We start from the raw sequence: 21,907 nt of genomic DNA on the forward strand, positions 1-21,907 counted from the left end.
CTTTCTGACCAGGTTTTCCCTGGTCTTTTATATCGTGTGTGTGATAAAATAATGGATTCTTAAGCTCAGACATAGGAGGGAACAAGCCCAGGGCTAAGAGCATGGCAGGTGTTGTCACTCGTTGGGCCCCATCTGCACAGGCACTGCTTAGTTACTCAGGCCCTGACTGCTACCTGACAGCAGTCTGTGGTGTAGAGGCCTCAAGGCCAGCTGCCCCTCCAAGCTGAGACATGTAGAACACACTGGTCACCTTTCCCACAGCTTCCGGGGCAGCTCAGTCGGCCTGACTGGTCTGTGTTATTTTGTTTGGAGCTGAGGGATTGAGCGGCTTTAAACAACCAGGTGGGTGAGAGGTGGATTGGCATGTGTCCCCAACTTCCATACCTTACTGTCAGCAATGGCCTTAGTGGCCAGAAGTTGCTGGAGGCAGCTGTGGAAAGAGCAGCCTTCCCACAGCCCAGAGCTGGAGGCCGGAGTGGGCCCACAGCAACTACAGGACCTGCTCGGCCTTGAATAAAAGGGCATCTAGCCAATTACAATGCATCTTAGCAAGCATCCCCAGGGAAAGGAACATGGACACAGTCTTAGCTTGTAGTGGTCCTTAAGTCATTGTTTTCCTTGTATATCCTAGTGGACTACGGCTTAATTCTATTAGCTTTGCAAATCAGAATCTAACCCAAAGCAAGACCTGGAGTATTTTGAAACACTGATGTCCAGCAATGTTGGCAACTCTGGTGAGACCAGAAGAGTTTGTTAACCATTAGGTTCAACAGTTGTCCACATCCCGGGACAAGGGGACATCGTGCAGAATTTCTGCTGCAGAGACTTTGCTTAGTGTTTGTGAAGCCTGAAGGGACTTCACTGGCCCGGGCTCACGCGCCCTGCAGACACACAGACATTCTTCCTGTGCTGGCTCTGAGCCCAGGCCCTAATCTTGATTTATCTGCCCTTAAGCAAAGGAATTGGGTTGATGAGGTAAAACAGCACTATGCCCAGGGGCAGGGGGGGGGAGGGCTGCAGTCACTGCGCTTTAGAAGACTGGCTCTTCTGCCTGTGCGCTGCTTCGGGGCACTTCCTTTCACCTTTTAGTCTTCACACTAAAGCATGGGCTGAGAGCGATGGGCTGGGCTACACCCACGAAAAGGGTATATTTTGCGTTGTCTTTCTTTAGGGGTACTGGGGTTTCATACTGGGTCTCTTACAGCCTTGGCTGGCCTCAAATTTCCTATGAGGCTGAAGATGACCTTCAATTCTTGATCCTCCTGCCTCCCAAGTGCTGGGGTTATAGGCCTGTACCTCCACACTCCCCTCATTGTCTTTTGAATGTCATCCCAGGGCCTCCACTATTCCTTATACAATGCTGCATCTCTAAGAAGTAAACAAGTCGCTATTCTAGTGTCTAATAACAAAGCCAGACAGTCTTCACCTGGGTGCTGCTGCTGGGCAGGCTCTGACCTGACCCAGTCTGACCCTTCTCTGGCCTGTGCTGGCTTCACACACTCTCAGGAATGTGAAACACTTGAACATGCCACGTCCCAGCAGGCCACTGTGCTCAGAAGCCTGTGACCAGGGAGCTGGAGGCCAGGCCCATGTGGTCCGGGTTTCCCCTTCCTGCTAATCCTGGTGGAGGCCCCAGCCCATGGCTAGGGTTGGCATTGCAGAAGTGACCCTCCACTGGCCAGAACACAAGTCCCCAACATTTGAGTGGGAATCACAAAGGCTGGAAGGAAGGTAGATGTAGTCTGTTGGTTCAGGAGATTTAAGTTGGCTTAGTGCCCAGCATAGTAGTACACATGGTGGAGAGAAAGGACTGCTTCCCCTTGGCTCTTGACCACAGTCAGTCAGGGCCTTGAGCAGCCATTGATTCTGGGCTGGGAGCTGTGCTGGTCTGCAAGCCCTCAGATGGGTCACTAACAAGAGAGATTAAGTGGAAGCAGTGTGTACCCACTGTTCCTGGGCCCAGAAGCCTGTCGTCCTGGTTGCCCATGTTTGCAAACTCCTCATCTACAGAATTGCAAGGAAAAGGGTGGCAGAGGCAACTGGAGTGGACACATTAAAAAAGGGAGAGACAAGGTTGCCAGACTCTTGTTGACCTCATGGCAATTGTGAATCACTTGGCCACTGAATACCAAAGGTGGGGCCTGTCCAAGTTGAAACATGCTGTTTCAAGCACGTACCTCAAAGGCTTCTATACACTTGCCCTTTAAAAAAATTTTTTTAAAAATTTTGATTATATACTGTAATAAGTTGGGATATATCGTTAAAATTTTTTCCACCTGGTTTTTAAATCATTAATTTTGTTTAAATATTGTGTCCCTTCCATATGGCTGGCACTACTCTTCCATAGGCTGGCCATGGCTAGAGGCAGTACCAATAGTGACAGGGCAGGCCACCTCTGTCTGCAGTGCTGCCTAGGGACAGAAGGTTGGTCACATGCTTAAGTGGCTGTTGTATGTGTGCTGTCCTCAACCTGGGATTGGGTAGGCCAGGGCTGTTGTATCCTGTGCCTGTTTGCCCTGCCCTCCCTCACTGGCTTGGGTTTGCAGGGTGTGAGGGGTGTGGCTCTTTGTTGCATTGTCTGAACAGGGGTCTGAGAGGATAGAGCTCCTACAGATGCAGAGCAGCTGCCTTATTCTGTCTGTTCTTGCCTCTTGGTTTTGTCTAGACCAATAAATAGATTTCTGCTCCGATGTAAGAAACTACAGGCCAAGTGGCTGTTTCCTAGCTCCCTCCCAACAAGGTGTGGGGTAAGGCTGATGACCCATTTACAACTGTCTGCACTGAAAGTCTATGAAAATATAGCAGTATTTACTTAGCATTAAATGTCATTTGTAAATAATACTCAGCAAGTAAATAATTCTTTGGGACAGCTAAAGGATGTTTGATTCCATGGAACCCAGTTTTTAGTTCTAATGCTACACTGCTGTTAGCTTCAGATTCCTAAGAAACGAGCACCAGACTGCACTCAGCCTCCCACAGGACTGATGCGCCCAGTCCCCACTGCAGCTGCAGGAATTACCACCCAGGGCCTGGCCCCCTTCACTGCACGTGCAGGGCCTGGAGGTCAGCCAAAGCTAGGGGTGCTGCCCAAGCAAGCACACCCCAGGAGGAAAATGCCCTTTAAAAAGTGCTGCTAGACTGTCCATGTGGCTCTGAGGGCCTGCTCTGCTTGAGGTGGAGCTGGTGACTCTGCAGCTACAGTGAGCCACACCCTCTCCTAAAGGCTCCCATGATTCCCAGTAAGCAGCTCCACCTTCCTTTCAGCTGGTGTTGAGGCAGAATCTCACTCCAGGCACAGTGCAATGCTTTGAGAGGAATTAGCTAGGCAGACCGCCTGTGACAGTGCTGGCGAAGGTGAGCGCCGGGGCTCCCTGCGCTGCCTGTGTCTTGCTGGATTAATGTAAACTGCTTTGTTCGCAGGGCTTGTTGTCACCCCCAAACCAGGCCAGTTCTCCAGGTGGGACTGTGGTGTAGCAGCTGCAGTGCTGCTCCCAGGCTCCCCCGGGACACGTGTGGACTGAGGGAGTGACAGACGACAACGGAGCCATGAGCTGCGCTGGAGCCACATGCAGGCGGCAGGCAGCGGCAGCCTGCAGGGCTGTGTGGAGCTGCTAACCCAAAGAATTGTTTCCATTTTTAAGTCAGTCTGTTGGGGCTGCAGTAAAAAATGAGAAATGGGAGTTTTCTTGCTTTTTACTCTAAAATTCAATGTAACTAAATCCCATATAATATATATATATATACACACACATATATACATAGTGTAAAGTAAGATGTTTCTTGGACAAGAAACCTAAATTCAACTGTTATAAATAGCACCTGGCCCTGGTTTTGCACTGATCTGTTTTATACTTTACGTGGTCATTAGACAGCCTGGGATGCACTCATGAAGACAGTTAGACATGTTCTGAAAGACAGATGCTGCAATCATAGATTTAAAAAATTGTTTGCACTTAAAATAGTTTAACGCTAATAGAAAATGACTTTGAATAAGGGGGAGTGGACTCTCAGCCTCCACAATATGGAGTGGAAATGCCCTTTTTATGTTAACATTTATTTTAATACTGTTGTTTCCAATGTAATCAAGTCTGTATTATATGTGTAAATAATGTAATTCTGAAATGGAAGAAATAGTTACTTCATTAGTAATTTTCATCATTTAAGAGTGATATTTCTAATTCACAAAAATAATATTAAAATTATCTTGAATATACTATTTGTTTATCCTTTTTTAACTTAAATTTTGTTAATTTTTGGGGGGGGCGCATTCATTGGTGTGGAATTACTTCATTGTTTGCTTATCACATTCCTTGATCCCTGTCAGTCCAGTGTAAGGCTGTTAGAAACATGTCTTAGTTGATAATTTTGGGCTCTGAGCCAGTCCTCACAGTCCAGCACACCGTGGGAGCTGCCCAGGCATGGAGACTCTGGTGTAGGCACAAGGCCTTTTCCTTATGGCTTACAGTCCACCTGCTGTCCTTGAAAGCCGAGCCCACACACTGTAAGTTTCCACAGCTTCAGCAGCAGCACGTGGGGCTTCTGGAGGGCTGACATTAGCAGGCATGCATCTGTGTGCTTAGGTTGAATTCCTCACTCAAGTGTAGCTGCTGGATTTCCAAGCAGGAGGACCTTTCTTGGCTTTTAAAGAATCTCACACAGCTGGGCCCTTAAAGGCTTTTTGTGGTGAAGGTAAGTCACCGGGTATCTGAAACACTTCTCCAAATGATCCCATTAAACTGGGGGCAAGTGCAAGGAGTCTGTGGCTTCTGTTAGGTTGGCTGAATTTTTAGCAGCTATGGCTGCAGCAAGATGCTGCTACTGCACAACGGACAGCAATGCAAGTCCAAGTTTGTCTTCATTCACCTTAGGTTTCTGGCTCCCAGGCTGGGAAGCTACATGCTTCTGCTGCTGCCTGTGAGGCCTCTAGACCCGCCTCAGCCTTGGAAAGGCGCAACACAGGATGCTAAGACTCACATTTTCTCCTTCCCTGTTTTGCTTTGTTGTATTCTGTTTTGACAATCCTCAGCTAGGCTGGAACTCAGTGTTGCACGGAAAGCAGTCTTCCTCTCTCAGCCTTCCAAGTCCTGAGTGTGTGGGGCATGAGCATATGCCACTGTGCCTCGCTAAGACTCAGTGTAAATGCCACATTGTGTACAAAAGTTAGAGGACACTTAAGGGAGCCGTTTCTTTTCCTTCTACCTTGTGGGTTCTGATGATCAACCTTACGTCATGAGGGTTGGCGGCACTGAGCCATCTCACTGTGTAAGTAAAACAATTTATAAATCACATACAAGAAAGCATTGGTACATTTTAGGCAGTTTGGTGTTTCTGTCATCTTTTAAAAAGATTTATTTATTACATATACAGTGTTCTGCCTGCATGTACACCTGCACACCAGAAGAGGGCCTCAGATCACAATATAGATGGTTGTGAGCCACCATGTGGTTGCTGGGAATTGAAGTCAGGACCTTTGAAGAGTAGCCAGTGCTCTTAACCTCTGAGCCGTCTCTCCAGCCCGTGTTCCTGTCATCTTAGAGTGCTGATTACGCAGAAAAACTCAGCCCTTTGAGTCCAAAACACCCATGTGAAAGTAATAAGGAACTGCCCTCAAACTAAGCCTGCAGCATGGAACCTAGTGATCTCTCCAAACAGCTCAGTTCTAGACCCTAGGGTTACACCCTGTAACCCGTTCACTGGAGGAGGGACAGTGCAGGACCAAACCCCAGCCAACTCCGGGTTTAGTGATGGTTCTAGGAATGACGAATGGAAATCAGGTTGACAACAGGGCGGCAAGTGCTTGTGTGAACTGAAGCGCCATGAGAAGGTGCAGCTGTATTCCACAGCCCTCACTGACCACCACTCAGGTCCTCGTCCTTTCCCTACCTGAGCCCAGCTGTGCCCCAGTTCACCTTGGATGACTGTGCCAGTTAACATTTTCTGGCTCTGCTCCTACAGCCACGTGGTCTAAGATGCCTTCCAAACGGTTCTGTAATTGCCCCGACAGCACACACACTCAGCATACAGTAGGACTTGATGGATGCTACTCCATGTGTAGGGTCTGGGGTAGAGGAATGCTGCATCACAGCGTCCACAGCATGTTAGGTACAAGTCAGGGAATGGTGAGCCTTCTCTGCCTTTCCACTGCAGAATGCTGTGGGGACAATTCAAATGTGGGGACAAGTTGCTGTTCAAATCCTGCTGCACAGGAGAACCCATGGCCCACTGGGCAGGTATGCTGGGCCCACAGGAGGGGAAAGCCAAGAGGTTTCCCGTCAGGACCCTGCTGCAGCCTTTCCAGGCTACAGCATTTGCCCTAATGCCTAGCCAGGCTCAGCCCAGCTTACCAGCCTTGCAGGTCCTACCTTAGGCCATCCTGTCATGCCCACTCTGCTGGCTTCCTTCTCTGGGTCCCTTCTGCCTGCCTGGCTCTGTCCATTCTAAGCCTCATCATATCCAGTCTCAAACCTACCTTTGCTTGACACCCACACCCACACTGCTCAGTGCCCACACTGCCCTCTGCTGCGCCACATCTTCCTCCTACAGCATCCCTGCTCCTGGCGCTGCCCCTGCACACCTTGTCTGGTGTCCTGAAGCTTGGATCAGCAGAGTCCTGAAGGAAGGGGTCAGAGATTTGAGACCCAACACTTCCCTGGCAAGTTTCGCCTTTTAGAGTTTTTTTTTTTTTTTAATTTATTAATTTTGTGTATCTGCATGTACACCTGCACACCAGAAGAGGTCATTAGATCACATTATAGATGGTTGTGAGCTACCATATGGTTGCTGGGGATTGAACTCAGGGCCTCTCAAAGAGCAGACAGTGCTCTCAACCACTGAGCCATCTCTCCAGACCCCAAGTTTTGCCTTTTATTTTTTGATTTTTTTTTTTTTTTTTGTTTTTTGAGACAGGGTTTCTCTGTGTAGCCTTGACTGTCCTGGACTCACTTTGTAGTCCAGGCTGGCCTTGAACCTACAGCGATCCACCTGCCTCTGCCTCCTGAGTGCTGGGATTAAAGGCATGCGCCACCACGCCCGGCAAGTTTTGCCTTTTAAATGGTATAAATTTGAAAAGATAAAATAAGAAGGCATACTCAATTCCTTTGTTCCACAGGGCTGAGCAGAGAGGCTAAGTTCCTAAGAGTGCTTACCCAGAGTGCAAGAGCCCTAGATTGCACCCCCAACACAGCAAAAGCAAAAATCAAAGCATAGGAAGATAACCCTGAAGCCCAGCTGTCTGGTGATGCTTTTGCCCTGAGCCCACTCAGTACCATCTTTACAGTGTTTCCATCCCTCTCCCATGGTGAAACAAGCTGAGAGAGAGAGAGAGAGAGAGAGAGAGAGAGAGAGAGAGAGAGAGAGAGAGAGAGAGAGAGAGAGAGAGAGAGATAATATGTGTGTGTACACAGGTCTGTGCACCCACTTGCATGTGCAGAAGCCCAAGGAGGACATGTAAGTGTGTCCCCTACTGTTCTCTGTGCCATTGAGAACAGAACTCTGTCCCTGAGATAGAGTCTCTCACTGGACCTGGAGCTTGGGAGCTTGCTGATTTTGGTTCTGCACTGTCCCTCCTCCGGTGATAGGCTTACAGGGTGTGACGGTGCCCAGCTTTTGACATGGACACCATGGATCCCAATTCAGGTCCCCTTCTTATACTGCAAGCACTCTTGCCCACTCCCCATCTCCCTCACCCCAGTCTTTTTTTTCTAGACACAGGGGTCCAGCTTTCCTACGTGCTCCAAGCAACACTGGCAACCTGACACCTCTAAGGGAGCCTAAGCAATGGCGGCCAACACTCAAGCTGGCCCTTGGAGGCCACCTGAGGCCTGCCCTGCAGTGGGGCTGTTAGCCCACCCACCTGCAGCTCAGGAAAGCTATCACAAAGGAGTAGCTCAAAACACAGTGGAGAGCACTGTGATGGGATTCAGAGGAGCCAGTCTCCAAGAGTATTCCCGAGAGGTACCACAGCCGCAACACCTGGAATACCTGACAGTCCTGTCAGGGAAACACTGAGGTGGACCTTGCATAGCCGCCTCTCAACCAAGCCTAAGTCACTCATCACATAGAGTTTGGTCTATCTTTTATTTGTTTTTGAGGCAGAGAAACTAACTATGTCGCCCAGGCTAAGACTCCCAGTGCTGGAGTTACCGGCATGAGCTACCATGCCCAATCTTATCTGTTAATTCATATAAATCACCTCAAATCCTTACATTATGAAAATGAAATAAACCCTTGAATGAGGTGGTTTTACAAATGTATTAAACTGGAATATTTGGTACAGCTGCTTTGAGGTTGCAACTACCCGAGGCTCCCGGCTGTTGCTCGTCCTAGGCCACCATGCATGGCGAGGAGCACTGGCACACAAGGTGTCCTCTGGCTTGAGCCTGCCCATGGAGCTGCCCTTGCTCTCCGAGAGGCTGAGCAGGTGGCGTGCGGTTCAGTACTCTCCCCCTTTCCTGTTGATGGTGGGCAGGTGGTACTGCTTCAGGTGAGGTTTCCTGTCCTGCTGCGCGTCTGTCTGGTAGAGAAGAAGCAGAGACCTGAGTGGAGGCTGAGGCCAGGCCCGGGCAGCCGTCGGGAAGCTGGAGATGCACGCACTACCTTCTTGTTCACGGCAGCGCACTTCAAGGCTCTCAACCCAGGGACTCTTCCATTTGCTCCAGTGCCCAACACTGACCGCAACGCAGGGCTGGAACATGACGACAGTCTGGTCACTCCAGACAGCCTCAGTTTGGGCAGCTCCATCAGGCTGGTTGGCGCTTGTCTTCTGCTGTGGCCCTCCTCTTGCCTCAGGGACTGTTTCTTGAAACAGAACACTGATCAGTTCTCTTTCAGGAATCAGGTCAAGGAAAGGAAGCTCTTTTGCCTGATCAAACTGCCTGGCTAGGGCCAGGGTAGAAACTATGGTAAACAGACACCCATGAGCCTGGCCGAAGCCTTCCCATGCCCAGGCAGGCTCCCATGAAGCCTCTTGTGGCCTGCAGATCCTATCAAGCACTGGCCCTCACCACAGCCTTACAGCTAAGCTCCGGCCGACTTGCAGGGAGAAGATGAGGGAGCGCAGGCTTAGGCACTGCCAGTCACTGGCAGCTCTAACTCTGCTTTCCAGTCCCTGCTGGCCCCAGCAAGCTTTTGCTCAGCTTCAGGATAAGAATGGTTTCAGCATTTGTTTGTTTGTTTGTTTGTTTGTTTTGAGATAAGGTTTTACTATGTAGGCCTGGCTGGCCTGAAACTCAGGGCCATGTAAACTAAGCTCTGCCTGCCTCTGCCTCCTGAGTGCTGGGCAAATGGTGTGTCACCATGCTCATTATTTCTGCATCTCTTGAGTATTGAAAAACTTCTCCATACTCCTAGCACCTGAGGAGAACATGGACATGTAGTTGGTGTGCAGCTCCCTGGAACAAGGCTCTGCCATAGCCAGGAGACGGGCCCACCTTGGTTGTGACTGCACTTTGCGGGGGGGGGGGGGGGGGGGGGGGGGGGAGGGCTCCGTGGAGGGTTGCAGCAGACAACAGTTTGAGGGCAGAGGATGGTGCAGCTGAGAGGGCAGTTTGGAGGCCATTTGTGGTCATGGGAGCTGAGGGAGCGGAGCCTCCACGTGGGCCTGGGTATCTGAAGGAACTTCAGGCCCCATGGGAGGGAAAGCCATGGCGAAGAGAAGTCTGGGGAGTGGGAGAAAGTCAGTACACAGTGCACCTGCCTCCTGGCTTGCAGGACTGGGCTCGGCAGTCAAAGCTCTGGCAGCCACTGCCATAGACAGACTCAGTAAAGATGGGAGGAGCAAGTGACTGGTGGCAGCTAAAAACAGAACAACATGCAGGCAGAGTTTTGGTGCTCCTCCCAAGCTGCACAGCTGGCAGAGCTGAGCTAATGGGAACTACATGTCAGCATGCAATAGGGTAGGTGAGAAGAAAGGTGGAGAGATGACACAGGGAAGCGGTCATGTCTAACTAAGAAGAAAGGAAAAAAAAATCCCTGCTGGCCGGTCTGGTACTCCTCTTGGCCTACCATGTTGACCAACTGTGGCTTCTCAGTAGCTCCCTGCTCGGGTCATTCTCAGGACACAGCAGGTGTGGCCACACAGGGCATATGGCAATCAGGCCAGACACTCGTGGGAGGGTCCCCTCTCTGGGCTTGCTCACATGAGGTGCTAGCCATGGGTCTAGCTAGGGAGGAGAAAGGACCTGGGTAGTTAGAACAGGTACCATAGGGCAATCAGAATATCCTAACACAAGACCATAGTAGCGTGGTGTTCAGGCCTTGGCTGACACAATGCTCTTGGGACAAGTGTGTCACCACCCTCCATAACCTTGTGGTGGCCTCTCAGACATGAGCTACCTAAAGGATTCCAGTCTCCACCCAGCTCACTGACTTCAGCTCATACCTGCTGTCTGCACTCCTTTGAGAACGACCAGTTGTGAGTGGGTGATTCTGGCACCATGGGGTACTTGGGGAACAGAGCTCTTCTGTGCTTGGCCAGGGTCTGTGTCTCAGCTGCCCTACAGGGGAGGAAGAGAACGTGCCACCTCCGCCAATGGCTCCAGAGCTCAGCTACCTCTTTCATCTATAAATCTGCTATTAAAAGTAGCCATTCGTGCTTCTTTCCTCATGAGCCAAGAGAGGCCTTTCTTCCCTTCCTGTAACAATTCAATACTGTCTGGGCTGCAAACAAAGGCTATTTTATTTTTTGGTTTTTTTTTTTTTTCTTTTTTTTCTTTTTTTTTGGTTTTTTTGAGACAGGGTTTCTCTGTGTAGCCTTGGCTGTCCTGGACTCACTTTGTAGACCAGGCTGGCCTCGAACTCATAGCGATCCGCCTGCCTCTGCCTCCCGAGTGCTGGGATTAAAGGCGTGCGCCACCACGCCCGGCTCGCAAAGGCTATTTTAACCATGCAGTATTTTACATAGCCTTCCTAGGACCAAACAGTCAAACTCAGGAGTGTGTAGCTGTTATATGCCCTTGGTTAAGCCCCTTCCAGCAAGCACTTCAAACATACTTCCAGAGCTCGGCGGCACGCATGCACTCATGCTGTCCACCGCGATGTGTGCCAGGCTCTTCTAGGGAGATTACCTACTAGAGCCTTGCCACTGAGCCCAAAACAGCCACACAGCCCTCTTCGCCTGCACTAACTGCCTCATCTGAAGAAGGACACATCACAGAGACAGTCCCAAGAGGCCAAGACCACTGTCTAGATAGAGCTGTTCTCAGGCCAGCTCCTTGTCCTACTGGTCTCATGAATCAACACTTCCCACTCATCATTAGGCAATCTACCAGAAAGCCTACCTTTGCACCTGGAAATAGGGGTGCTGAAGGGCTTGGTGAGCCGCGATTCTTTCATCAGGGTCATAAGCCACCATGGCATGCAGGAGGGAAAGGCATTGTGGGGACAAATTGGTTGTCAGTAGAGGTATTCCTGATCCCTTTTTAAAAGGAAAATCAAAACTCATAGCTCTCGACCTGTATTGAAAGCCCAATGATAATAAATCATCATGCCATTATTAGGGTACTGGTGGTCATCACCCTGACTCTAAGGGACCCGCGCTGAAGGTTAAGAGCCTACGGCCCTCAAAGGGAGCCTCAAAGGCTGGGTGTGCTGTCACATACATATAGTCCTAGACTTGGTGTGCTGGTGCATGTGTATAGTCCTAGCACTTGTGATATAGAGGGAAGAGTCAGGTGTGCAAGGCCTATAAATATGGTCTATATATGGTCTAAAGCAACCTGGGCTTTTAAAGGGGGGACAGGATAGAGAACATACAACTCCTGAAATCCAAGAGAAGATCCTACTGTGCCAGTGGCTCTGGGCGACCCCAGTCAGGAGCGCAGGTTCCACTGCTAGCTAAAACACGCTGTTCTGAGCCAGCAGGGAGGCTGGGAGAGGGAGAGGTTTCTGCACTTCCTGTTCAATTTCACTGTGAATTAAAACTACTCCAAAAAATAATCTAGTAAACAATGGTGTGTATGCTATAAATGTACAGATTCCCTTGCCTGTAAAAGCAGAGACCTCACCTTCCTGTGTGCCTAGAATTAAAGGAGAAAACAAGGTGAGTGACTTCTCTACTGACCTTCCTTGGACCAGGGGCTTCTGGGAGATCTCTCCTAGCAAGTCCCCCACTCCCTGCAGGCCTCAGCTTCATCTATCATCAAAACAAAACTGCAATGGGGCTGCAAGGAAGGGCATCACTGTCACCCTCTGATTGGCAGACAGGAAGTCATCATGGACAACCTTTCTGACCCAAGCAACAATTCTCACCCAAGCAGACCCAAGTCCCAGGTAAACACTCCTGAGTGAAACCAACACAGGCCTTTCAAGAGACCACAAGGGCTTTTTGTGACTCAAGGGAGAGTGCAGCCCCCTAAGCCTCACAGAGAGATGGCTGGCTGGCTCCCCTTTCACAGCAGAAGCCCAAATGGCTAGATGGCCCAGAAAATGTCATGGGGTCATGGAAACAGCTCTCTGCCCTAGCCCCGGCCCTGCTGTAGAAAGGCTGGACCCAAGACAGTGAGTCCACCCCAGACTCCCAGGGCACATCACACTTACTGTTTGAACTTGGTGAGGGTCTTCTGACAAGGTGTCCCGATGACATCATGGATTTTTGAGATCTGGTCCAATTCATTCACACCAGGGAAGAGGGGCTGAAGGCTGCAAGGGCACAAGGGGTGCTGCGATGAGGCCAGAATGGGACGCCTTCTGAGCAGGCCTCCCTCCACAGGCTAAGTCTGCAGATATAAGCACATGGCAGGCCTCTGGCCTGGAGGCTGCTGCTCTTCCTCTGATCTTGGCTTTCCCCATGGCCCCAAGTATTCTTTCTTTTTTAAAGACATGTTTAGGGGCTAGAGAAATGGCTCAGCAATTAAGAGCACTGTCTGTTCTTCCAGAGGTCCTGAGTTCAGTTCCCAGCAACCATATGGTGGCTCACAGCCATACCTCACAATCTATACTTTCTAATGCCCACCTCTGGCATACAGGTATACACATGCATATAAAGCACTCAAATACATAAAATAAATAAAAGAAGCCAGAACCTGGTGGGCATGTTGGCACACTCCTTCAATCCCAGCACTCAGGGAGGCAGAATGTCTCTGTGAGTTCAAGGCCTGGTCTACAAAGGAAGTCTAGGATAGCTAGGGATACACAGAGAAGCCCTGACTTGGAAAATCAAGAAAGAAAGAAAGAAAGAAAGAAAGAAAGAAAGAAAGAAAGAAAGAAAGAAAGAAATGAAGAAAGAAAAAAAAAAGACATGTTTAAACCTAATTTGTTTTTATTATGAGTAAGGGTATTTTGCCTACATGTGTGTCTATGTACCACATTCCTGTCCGGTACCCAGGGATATCCAAAAGAGGACATTAGATCCCTTGGAACTATAATTATGGATGGTTGTGAGCCACCATATGGGTGCTAGGAACCGAACCCAGGTCCTTCAGGAAAGTAGCCTGTGCTCGTAACCTCTGAGCTATGTCCCTTAGGTATTCTTAAGAGGCATCCAATAGTCTCACTCCTCAGCCCAATACCCCAGAGTCTCATAGAGGCGCAGGAGTTCGGTAAGAAATTCCAGGTGGCCAAACTCTGTTGGCAAATGAGTTTCAAGAAGCCTTTTAACTCAGAGCTGTTCTGATTTGGGGTTATAAGTAAAATATTTAGACCTAAACTGGGCATGGTGGTACACACCTTTAATCCCAGCACTCTAGAGGTAGAAGCAGGAGGATCTCTGAGTTTGAGGCCATCCTGGTCTATCTCTCAGAAACTTGCGCTAGCCAAGGCTACTCAGAGAAACCCAGTCTTGAAAAAGAAGATAGACCTATATAAATAACCCAATTTGTGTTCCATGCCGCAACAAAACTTAACACACAACTCGGGCTGTAGGACTCATTGGCTTCATGACCAGAGGGGGCGTTGTGAGAGGGTAAGAACAGCTCTGAGGCAGAAGACAGTGAGCCAGGGCTCAGCAGGGTTAGTCGTGGCTCGCCTGAGGCTGTCTGGCATTCTGCTTCAATGTCACTGGCTGCTGCACTCTCAGCTGTGCATCCTTTACTGTCCTCCCAAACTCACTCATGGGTGTGAGCACATGACTAAGAACTATCTGTTGGCACTTATGGCCTCAGTAAAGTTACCACTGGCCTTTCCAAATGATGTCACTAGTACACACACACTAGTGCCAAAGAAGGCCTGACGTGCATGTCCACACCATGACTCCACAGCAGTCAGAGGGCAGATGGAAGGATGAGCCCTGGGTCCCGGCCTGTGTTGACAATTCACTTGAGGATCCACCATGAGCAAAGGATGTCACCCCCTCCCCTCCCTTCCCTTGGGCTGGGTAAGGGGAACAACACTCACCTCTGAATACAACAAACCCTCAGGCTGTTCTTAGCCACTGTATTTCTCAGGGATGGTATCAAAGGTCAGAGGAAGAATGAGCTGGGCTTTTCTAGAAAAGTCCAATTATGCCAGAAAAGGCATCACGCTTGCATTGTGGCAGGCTTGCTCTCACTTCCCCATGGTAGGATCAAAGGTGGTACCTTGCCTCTCTGATCTCACCACATGATCAAGCCCACACTGCAACCCCACCCTGCATGGAGCCTGCTGGTGCTGCTGCCCAGGCGATGAGAGCAAGGCCAGGTACTTGGGAAGAAGTGAGGGGAAATCCTAGCTAACTGCCTGTCCAGGGCAGCAGAACCAAGCAGAAACCAGAGTAACTGCAGCCTGGAGCTTAAAGGAAGGGGCTAGCAAATGCCTCCCTGTGTAACCTGCCCACATCACCCCGTGAGGTACATCAGGCACAGGGGCTGGCCTTGCTCTACCTGGCAATCTCATAGAACACGCAGCCAGCACTCCACAGATCCATCTTGTATGTGTAGAACCCATCAGTGAGGAGACACTCTGGGGCCCGGTACCACCGGGTAGAGATGTACTCTGTGTAGGGCTGCTTGGAATAGACACTCCGGCAGGACCCAAAGTCCCCTAGCTTCAGGACATCTTGCTGCAAGGGAGAGAGAGCAGGGTTGACTCTCAATCTATACAGCCACTGTCACACAGACCATTTCAAACACACACTGTAAGAAAATCCTGGTGTCTAAGAGGCTCATAACACACAATGTGCAAGCTTTATAAACCTCTCAAACATGTCTCTAGTGGAAGAATGGAAAACATTTACAGCCTTGCATGTGTCCAGAAGGTGGCTAAGTGCAGCCCCAGTCACACACACCCTCCCACGGCAGCTCCAAGGCTGTCCGGTGCAGGCGGCACAGTTCTAGCCTCAGTGCACACAGGTTTCTTGCAGCCACATGGCTCGAGGGGACTCTTCTGATGGCAAGTCAACACATGTAGAGAACCCATACACGGGGCACTTTAAACTTGGGCAGCACAGGAGCCGTCAGGAGAGATCTCAAGCTTTAAAAATCTCAAATTTGGGGCTGGATGTGGTAGTGCACACCTTTTAATCCCAGCACTCGGGAGACGGGAGCCCTCGGATTGTGAGTTCGAGGCCAGCCTGCTCTACAAAGTGAGTCTAGGACAGCCAAGGCTAAACAGAGAAATCTTGTCTGGGGGGGGGGGGGATCTCAAATTCTCAAATTTGAAGGGTCTCCAAACTCTCCCTCTCCCATACTGACACTCAGCAAGGAGAGTGGTTATATGTAGGGATCAGCCATCTCTTGAGCAAAATATTGTAGTCTTCCAGGAGTAAAGTCAATAATGTTCACAAAATTTGCTGAAGCCAGCCCCCCCCCTTTTTTTTTTCCAAATATGAAGAACAAACCCAGGCCAGAGATGTATCCAATGCATCAGATTTTTTTTTTTTTTTTTTTTTTTGGTTTTTTGAGACAGGGTCTCTCTGTGTAGCCTTGGCTATCCTGGACTTGCTTTGTAGACCAGGCTGGCCTCAAACTCAAAGCGATCTGCCTGCCTCTGCCTCCCGAGTGCTGGGATTAAAGGCGTGCGCCACCACGCCCGGCTTCAATGCATCAGATTTTATATTCTGAGTCTGGAGAGACTGCTCAGTGTGTATTGCTCTTGCCTAGGGCCCAGGTTCAGGTCCCAGCTCCCACACAGCAGTTCACAACCACCTGTAACTCTAGTTCCAAGGGTCTTACAAATCTTGCCTCTTCTGTACCTATACTTCTGCATCTACCCACACTCAGAAAAAAATATGTATTTAAATAAAAATAAAACAAACCTAGAACAAATAAAACATTTAAAACTTTATATTCTACCTTTATTTTGATATCAAGTTTCTATATCAAGTTTTTACCTTTACTAGTATATTTTCTGGTTTTACATCTCTGTGAAATATCCCATTTCTGCATTGAGTATTAAAGAAAGAATGAAGAGAATGACTTGCACTTCACTGATCCAAAGTCTCCGCCTAGCGCAGGTCCCTGCACGCCGGCTGGGGAGCCGCCCCTCCCAGCTACCTGTGCATGTGGTCCAGTGATTTGCATAATTGGTACATGTAATGCATGATCTTTTTCTCTGATAATGGATGTCTTCTCCCTGTGCAGTCAAGGAAATGGGCCAAAATGTTTACCAATGCCACAGACAGACAGACACACACACAGACCCCTCCCTTTATGGAATAAACACAAACCCTTTGACTGTAAGTGTGTGAAAGCCTGTTAGGGAAGGCACACACATCTGTAATCCCAGCATTTAGAAGCTAGAGGCCAGAGAGTCAGGGGCTCAAGGCCATCTCCCACTACATGATGAGTTTGAGGCTAGCCTAAATGTCTTATGACCTTGGCTCAAAAAGACCCCTTCCTCTCTGGAAAACAAAAAAATTAAGTGTGGCGACTTAGGTTCCCCAATGGAAAACAACCTGAAGCGCTCGTAGGAAATATGGCGCATGCTCCTAAAGTGCCTTTAACTCTCAACCTTAGGTTAGCAGTTGGGGGGCACAGACATGGCACAGTGTGTGTACGTCAGCCAGGGAACAACCCATGGGACCCCGTTCTCTCCTTCCATCATGTGGGTCCCAGGAACTGGGTTCAGGTTGTTAGATTTGGTAAGAACCTTCACTTGCTGAGCCATCTCACCAGCTGCCATTTAAAATCTTACACACTGGCACAGTTTCAGCTAAAGTCACATACAGCACATGTTTACTCTAGTGAGAACAGTACTGAGTGCCAGTCAGGGGACCAAGGTCTGACTTGGAGCCTTCCAGGACAGTCCCTAAAGACTTAGGGTGCTCTCGAAATCATGAGGAGTCCTTTGAAAGCCTCCTATCTTCCTGGGCTATGTCTACTACACGGGAGTCACCATATATTTTGAGATGAGATAGCTCTACGTTGCCCAGGCTAATCCCTAACTTTAGGACTCAAGCAATCCTCTTGCCTCAGCTGAGAAGACAGGCATGCGCCCTGCTGCCCCCCTGGAGACCTTGTCAGGCCCAGCAGCTGTGTCAGGCCACAGCAGCTGACAATTCGGCTCAAGGTCCCTTCATACAGTGCCCTGCAGCAGTGCTCACAGTGGCCACTTCCCTATTTGACATCATTAGTTCAGAGTGTGTAGCAATTCTTAGCAAATTTATTCTTTTTCTCTGAACTGCTAAACAAGAATATTTATTTTATGTATAGACAATAGTTAGCTGGGCAGTAGTGGCACACTCCTTTAGACTCAGCACTCTGTGATTCAAAGGCAGGTGGATCTCTGTGAGTTCAAAACCAGTCTAGTCTACAGAGCAAGTTCCAGGACAGCCAGGGCTACACAGAGAAACTGTGTCTTAAGAAAACAAAAAACAAACAAAAAGAAAGAAAATACTTTATAGTCAAGCATGGTAGCACAGGCCTGGGATCCTATACTCAGGAGGCAGAGGTGCAAGAATCCAAGGCCAGCCTGGGCTATACAGTGAGTTTGAGGAGAGCCTAAGCTAAAGAAAACCTTGTCTCAAAAACAACAATACTGCCAGGTAGTGTGGTGCACACCTTTAATCCCAGCACTCGGGAGGCAGAGGCAGGTGGATCTATGTATAAGTTCAAGGCCAGCCTGGTCTACAAAATGAGTTCAGGACAGCCAGGGATACACAGAGAAACCCTGTCTCGAAAAACCAAAACCAACCAACCAAACAAACACAAAAACAAAAAACCCAACAATACCAAACAAACAGATTGGAAAATAGTTTAAGTCAGCTGAAGATGGTAACCTGGAACTGCAGTGTTCAGGAGGTAGAGACAAGGCTACCACAAGTTCAAGGCCGGCCTACACTATACAGCCTGAGCTCTATAGCAATACCGTGTTTCAAAATAACAGATAATAATTTAGTTTTAAGATCTCTAAGTGCAAGCTGGGCGTGGTGGTGCACACCTTTAATCCCAGCACTCGGGAGGCAGAGGCAGACGGATCGCTGTGAGTTCGAGGCCAGCCTGGTCTACAAAGTGAGTTCAGGATGGCCAAGGCTACACAGAGAAACCCTTGTCTCGAAAAACCAAAAAAAAAAAAAAAAAAGATCTCTAAGTGCACCTGACCGTGATGGTGCATGCCTTTAATCCCAGCACTTGGGACGCAGAAGCAGGTGGATCTCTGTGAGTTCGTGGTCAGTCTGGTATACAGAGTGAGTTCCAGGACAGGCAGAGCTACACAGAGAAATGCTGTTTAAAAAACAAAAACAAAAAACAGACAAGGGAAAAAAAGGCAAAGTCATACTGCACGCTGTAATAGTTGGCTTACACACGAACTACAGTATACACTGTAAACTGCAGAGGGGCTGTGAAGGAGATGGCTGGCCACTGGTCACTGACTGGACACTGGGGTGGGGACTGTTCTCCACACCTTATACATGTCATCTAAGCCTCAAGGCAACCTCCAGAGGGAGACACTCAGAGCTCTCCATGAGGACAGTGAAAGCACACTGCTGCACATGGACTCTGACCCACGCGCTATATTGTAACAAAGGAGATCTGAACCACTTTCCTAACCAACAGGAAGGCTGCAAACTCAGAACTGAGAATAAGCAACTGCTGGGCCCAGCCACAAACAAACAAACCCTGCAAGGCTCTGGGAATGTTGCAGAAGGAGAGGCTGGGATAGACTGCTGTGGAACGCTGTCTTGCAGGTACAGCAGAGCCCACAGCAGCTGGGACCACCTGTACCAGATTTCCCCTAGGCCGCCCATCAACATTCTGTTACAGAGGCACGGAACACATGGCCCACCCTCCCCACCCTCCCTCAGGACCTTTTCTTCAGTGGTGTATCTTCTGGTAAGGTGCCCATGCTCCTGTAGTTGACCTCTCACCCATGCCCCATAAGCAACCCTAAACTCAGCAGGCTCACACGCAGGAAGAAATAAGCACAGCCATGATACACGTACATACTTGCAAGCAAACATTCATATACATAAAACAAAAACAAATATTTTCTTAAAAGATGTGACAGTAGCCAGGAGTGGTGGTTTACACCTGTGATCCCAGCACTCGGGAGGCAGAGGCAGGTTGATCACTGTGAGTTCGAGGCCAGCCTGGGCTACAGAGTGAGTCCAGGACAGTCAAGGCTACACAGAGAAACCCTGTCTTTAAAAAAAAAAAAAAGGACATGAGAGTACAAGAGGAGCTAGTTGGAAACAGGAATGGGGTTAGTAAGAGTGAGGGACGGACACAGATGACCAAATAAAGTGAAAAGCATAGGAGACATGTATGAGTATTGTCAATGAAAGCCACCATCACACATAATCAATACAAGCCAATTAAAAAACACATAAACACTGAAAAAAAACCATAAACTCTAATAGGATGGTGTCATCAGACCAGAAAAAATATTTCCATGACAAGTGCTGCCTCATCCACATTCTGAATGGCAGAGACTGATGGTCAGGGAAACAAAGATGTCAGTCATTCTGAGAAAATACTAGAGACGCTGTAACAAAGACAGCTAGCTAACAGGGCTGGAGGGAGGGCTCAGTGGCTGAGCTAGACAGTGCCCTAGCAGAGGACCACAGCTCAGTTCCCAGCACCAGGTGAGGAGGCTCACGACAGCCTCAGGCTCCAGCTTCACTCCAGGGGTCAGATGCTCTCTTCTGGCCTCCAAGGGAACCCGCACACATGTGGCTCATGTGCGTGCGTGCGTGCGTGCGTGCGTGCGTACGCGCGCGCACGCGCACACACACACACACAAATTTTTCTTTAAGTTGCATGTGTATGTGTGTGTGGTTTTTTTGAGACAGGCTTTCTCTGCATAGCCTTGGCTGTTCTAGAACCAGCTCTGTAGACCAGTCTGGCCTCAGACTCAGAGATCTGCCTGCCTCTGCCTCCTGAGTGCTGGGATTAAAGGGGTGAGCCACCACCACCTGGCACAAAAAAGTATTTTAAAAAAGCATAGCTAGTATCTATTTTCCTTATTATATATGTATAGATGTGATAAAGGAAAAATGGAAGGAATCTCTTAATAAAAGTAGAAATAAACCTACTAAATGCTGATGCCGAACTGGCAACAGCTCCCTCCTTCCTGCTGGTACATAGGGATCAGGTCTGATAAAGCAGTGTTTGCACAACAGCTCTGCTGCCTGTTGCTGAGCCACATAGATGCTGTTCTCTGTGAGATGGATGCAATGTTTCTTTACAGTACTCCAACTCTGTTCTGTTTTCCCCTGCTTGTTTCATTCTCCTATATCATGGGCTCATTTTGGTATGTCTGTTCCACCTACAGCCCTTGAAAGTTACAATCCTAGAGTGAGATCGTCCTGCCACTAACCAGGGGAAGCTGGTCTTTGAAAAGGCATTCTGAGCCAGCCTCTTTCTCTAAAAATAATGCAAACCCACGGGCTCAGAGTTGAGGAATCTAAGCATTCAGAGGAGGAAGGGCCAGGCTGGGAGTAAAGGCAACCAGTGCCCTTGGTTTTGCTTCCTAGAGACCTGACTAGACTTCTTCCCAGAGGCTCTCTCTCTATCTATCAGGATGTGATCTCCATATAAGGCAATCCTGTGTCTTCTATATTACTACCTCTAGAAGGATACCCTCATTACGCCTTTGACTCTGCCATAGACAGATCACGGTAAGCCTGGGCGTCTCCAATTCTCATCAGCCCTGCCTCCCCTGAACTTGCTGGACAAAGGAAAACAGCAACCATACACCTTCTTCGAGTTATTTCTGCAATAAGACTACATGCATCTTGAATGTCAAAACCCACACCTACAATGCTGAGTCTACACCTTCTCAGAGTCTCATCCACCCCAGACCTTGCACTTGGTATATGTGACAACTCACTAAAGTAAGCATGACCTTACCCCTTAGCTCCCTGCTTGCTCTTTAGAGAAGTGCTACTGGGTGCTCTAATGGCCAGAGGAAGCAGTCACTGAAGTCATGTGACCAGCTATTTGAAGCAAACATTTTAGTGGCTAAGAACTCTGAATAAGTCTGCATCTCAAAAAAAAAAAAAAAAAAAAAAAAAAGTCTGCATCTCAGAAGCAAACAATCAGGAATACTCACTGGCAGCTCTGGACGGGCCAGGGTGTAGAGCTGGGTTTCACAGACTTGAGACCAGTGCCAGCTCTGTCCTACCTAAAGAGCTTCCCCCTGGATACTGCCTAATCCTTCATGCCTCAGTTAGCTCATCTGTAGAGGTGACATTACAGGGCCAATGGCAGCTTGTTCCTCAGCAGCATTCATGTGCTTAAGAACATGGACTTTGGAGCCCGGCTTTAGTTCAAGTCCAGTTCTACTACTTAGCAGGTAGACAGCCTTGGGCAAGTTACTTCTTTCTCTATGCTTTCATTATTATTTCTTCTTTCTGTCTTCTTCCTCCTCCTTCCTCCTCCTCCTCCTTTTGAGACAAGGTTTCTCTGTGCAGCCTTGGCTGTCCTGGACTCACTCTGGAGACCAGGCTGGCCTCCAAGTCACAGCAATCCACCTGTTTCTGCCTTCCGATTGCTGGGATTAAAGGCCTGCACCACCACAGCCCAGCAATTTCCTCATTTTTAAAATGGGGATACAA

The 21,907-nt window shown here is 48.9% G+C and overlaps 2 protein-coding genes across 5 annotated transcripts in view; one reads left to right on the forward strand and one right to left on the reverse strand.

Annotated features, from left to right (window-relative positions):
* Wdr20 (WD repeat domain 20) overlaps positions 1-4,179 on the forward strand; it is a 60,249-nt gene extending 56,070 nt beyond the window's left edge. The window contains exon 3 of one of the 4 annotated variants that reach the window (XM_051151584.1): positions 3,421-4,179. In XM_051151584.1, the coding sequence (XP_051007541.1) occupies positions 3,421-3,474 (54 nt within the window). In that variant the 3' untranslated portion in view covers positions 3,475-4,179. The remainder of the gene's footprint in view (positions 1-3,420) is intronic. The other 3 variants (XM_051151574.1, XM_051151595.1, XM_051151579.1) reach the window with 3 other exon arrangements.
* Positions 4,180-8,342: 4,163 nt separating this feature from the next.
* Positions 8,343-21,907, reverse strand: part of Mok (MOK protein kinase) — a 34,663-nt gene continuing 21,098 nt past the window's right edge. Inside the window, exons 5-12 of the mRNA XM_051151657.1 lie at positions 16,404-16,482; positions 16,241-16,289; positions 14,793-14,971; positions 12,535-12,636; positions 11,277-11,450; positions 10,379-10,493; positions 8,596-8,796; positions 8,343-8,512 (exon numbers count right to left, since the gene is read on the reverse strand). Coding sequence (XP_051007614.1) covers positions 8,432-8,512; positions 8,596-8,796; positions 10,379-10,493; positions 11,277-11,450; positions 12,535-12,636; positions 14,793-14,971; positions 16,241-16,289; positions 16,404-16,482 — 980 coding nt within the window. The 3' untranslated portion in view covers positions 8,343-8,431. The remainder of the gene's footprint in view (positions 8,513-8,595; positions 8,797-10,378; positions 10,494-11,276; positions 11,451-12,534; positions 12,637-14,792; positions 14,972-16,240; positions 16,290-16,403; positions 16,483-21,907) is intronic.

This window comes from Acomys russatus, chromosome 1 (assembly GCF_903995435.1).
Source record: "Acomys russatus chromosome 1, mAcoRus1.1, whole genome shotgun sequence".
Classification (NCBI taxonomy): domain Eukaryota; kingdom Metazoa; phylum Chordata; class Mammalia; order Rodentia; family Muridae; genus Acomys; species Acomys russatus.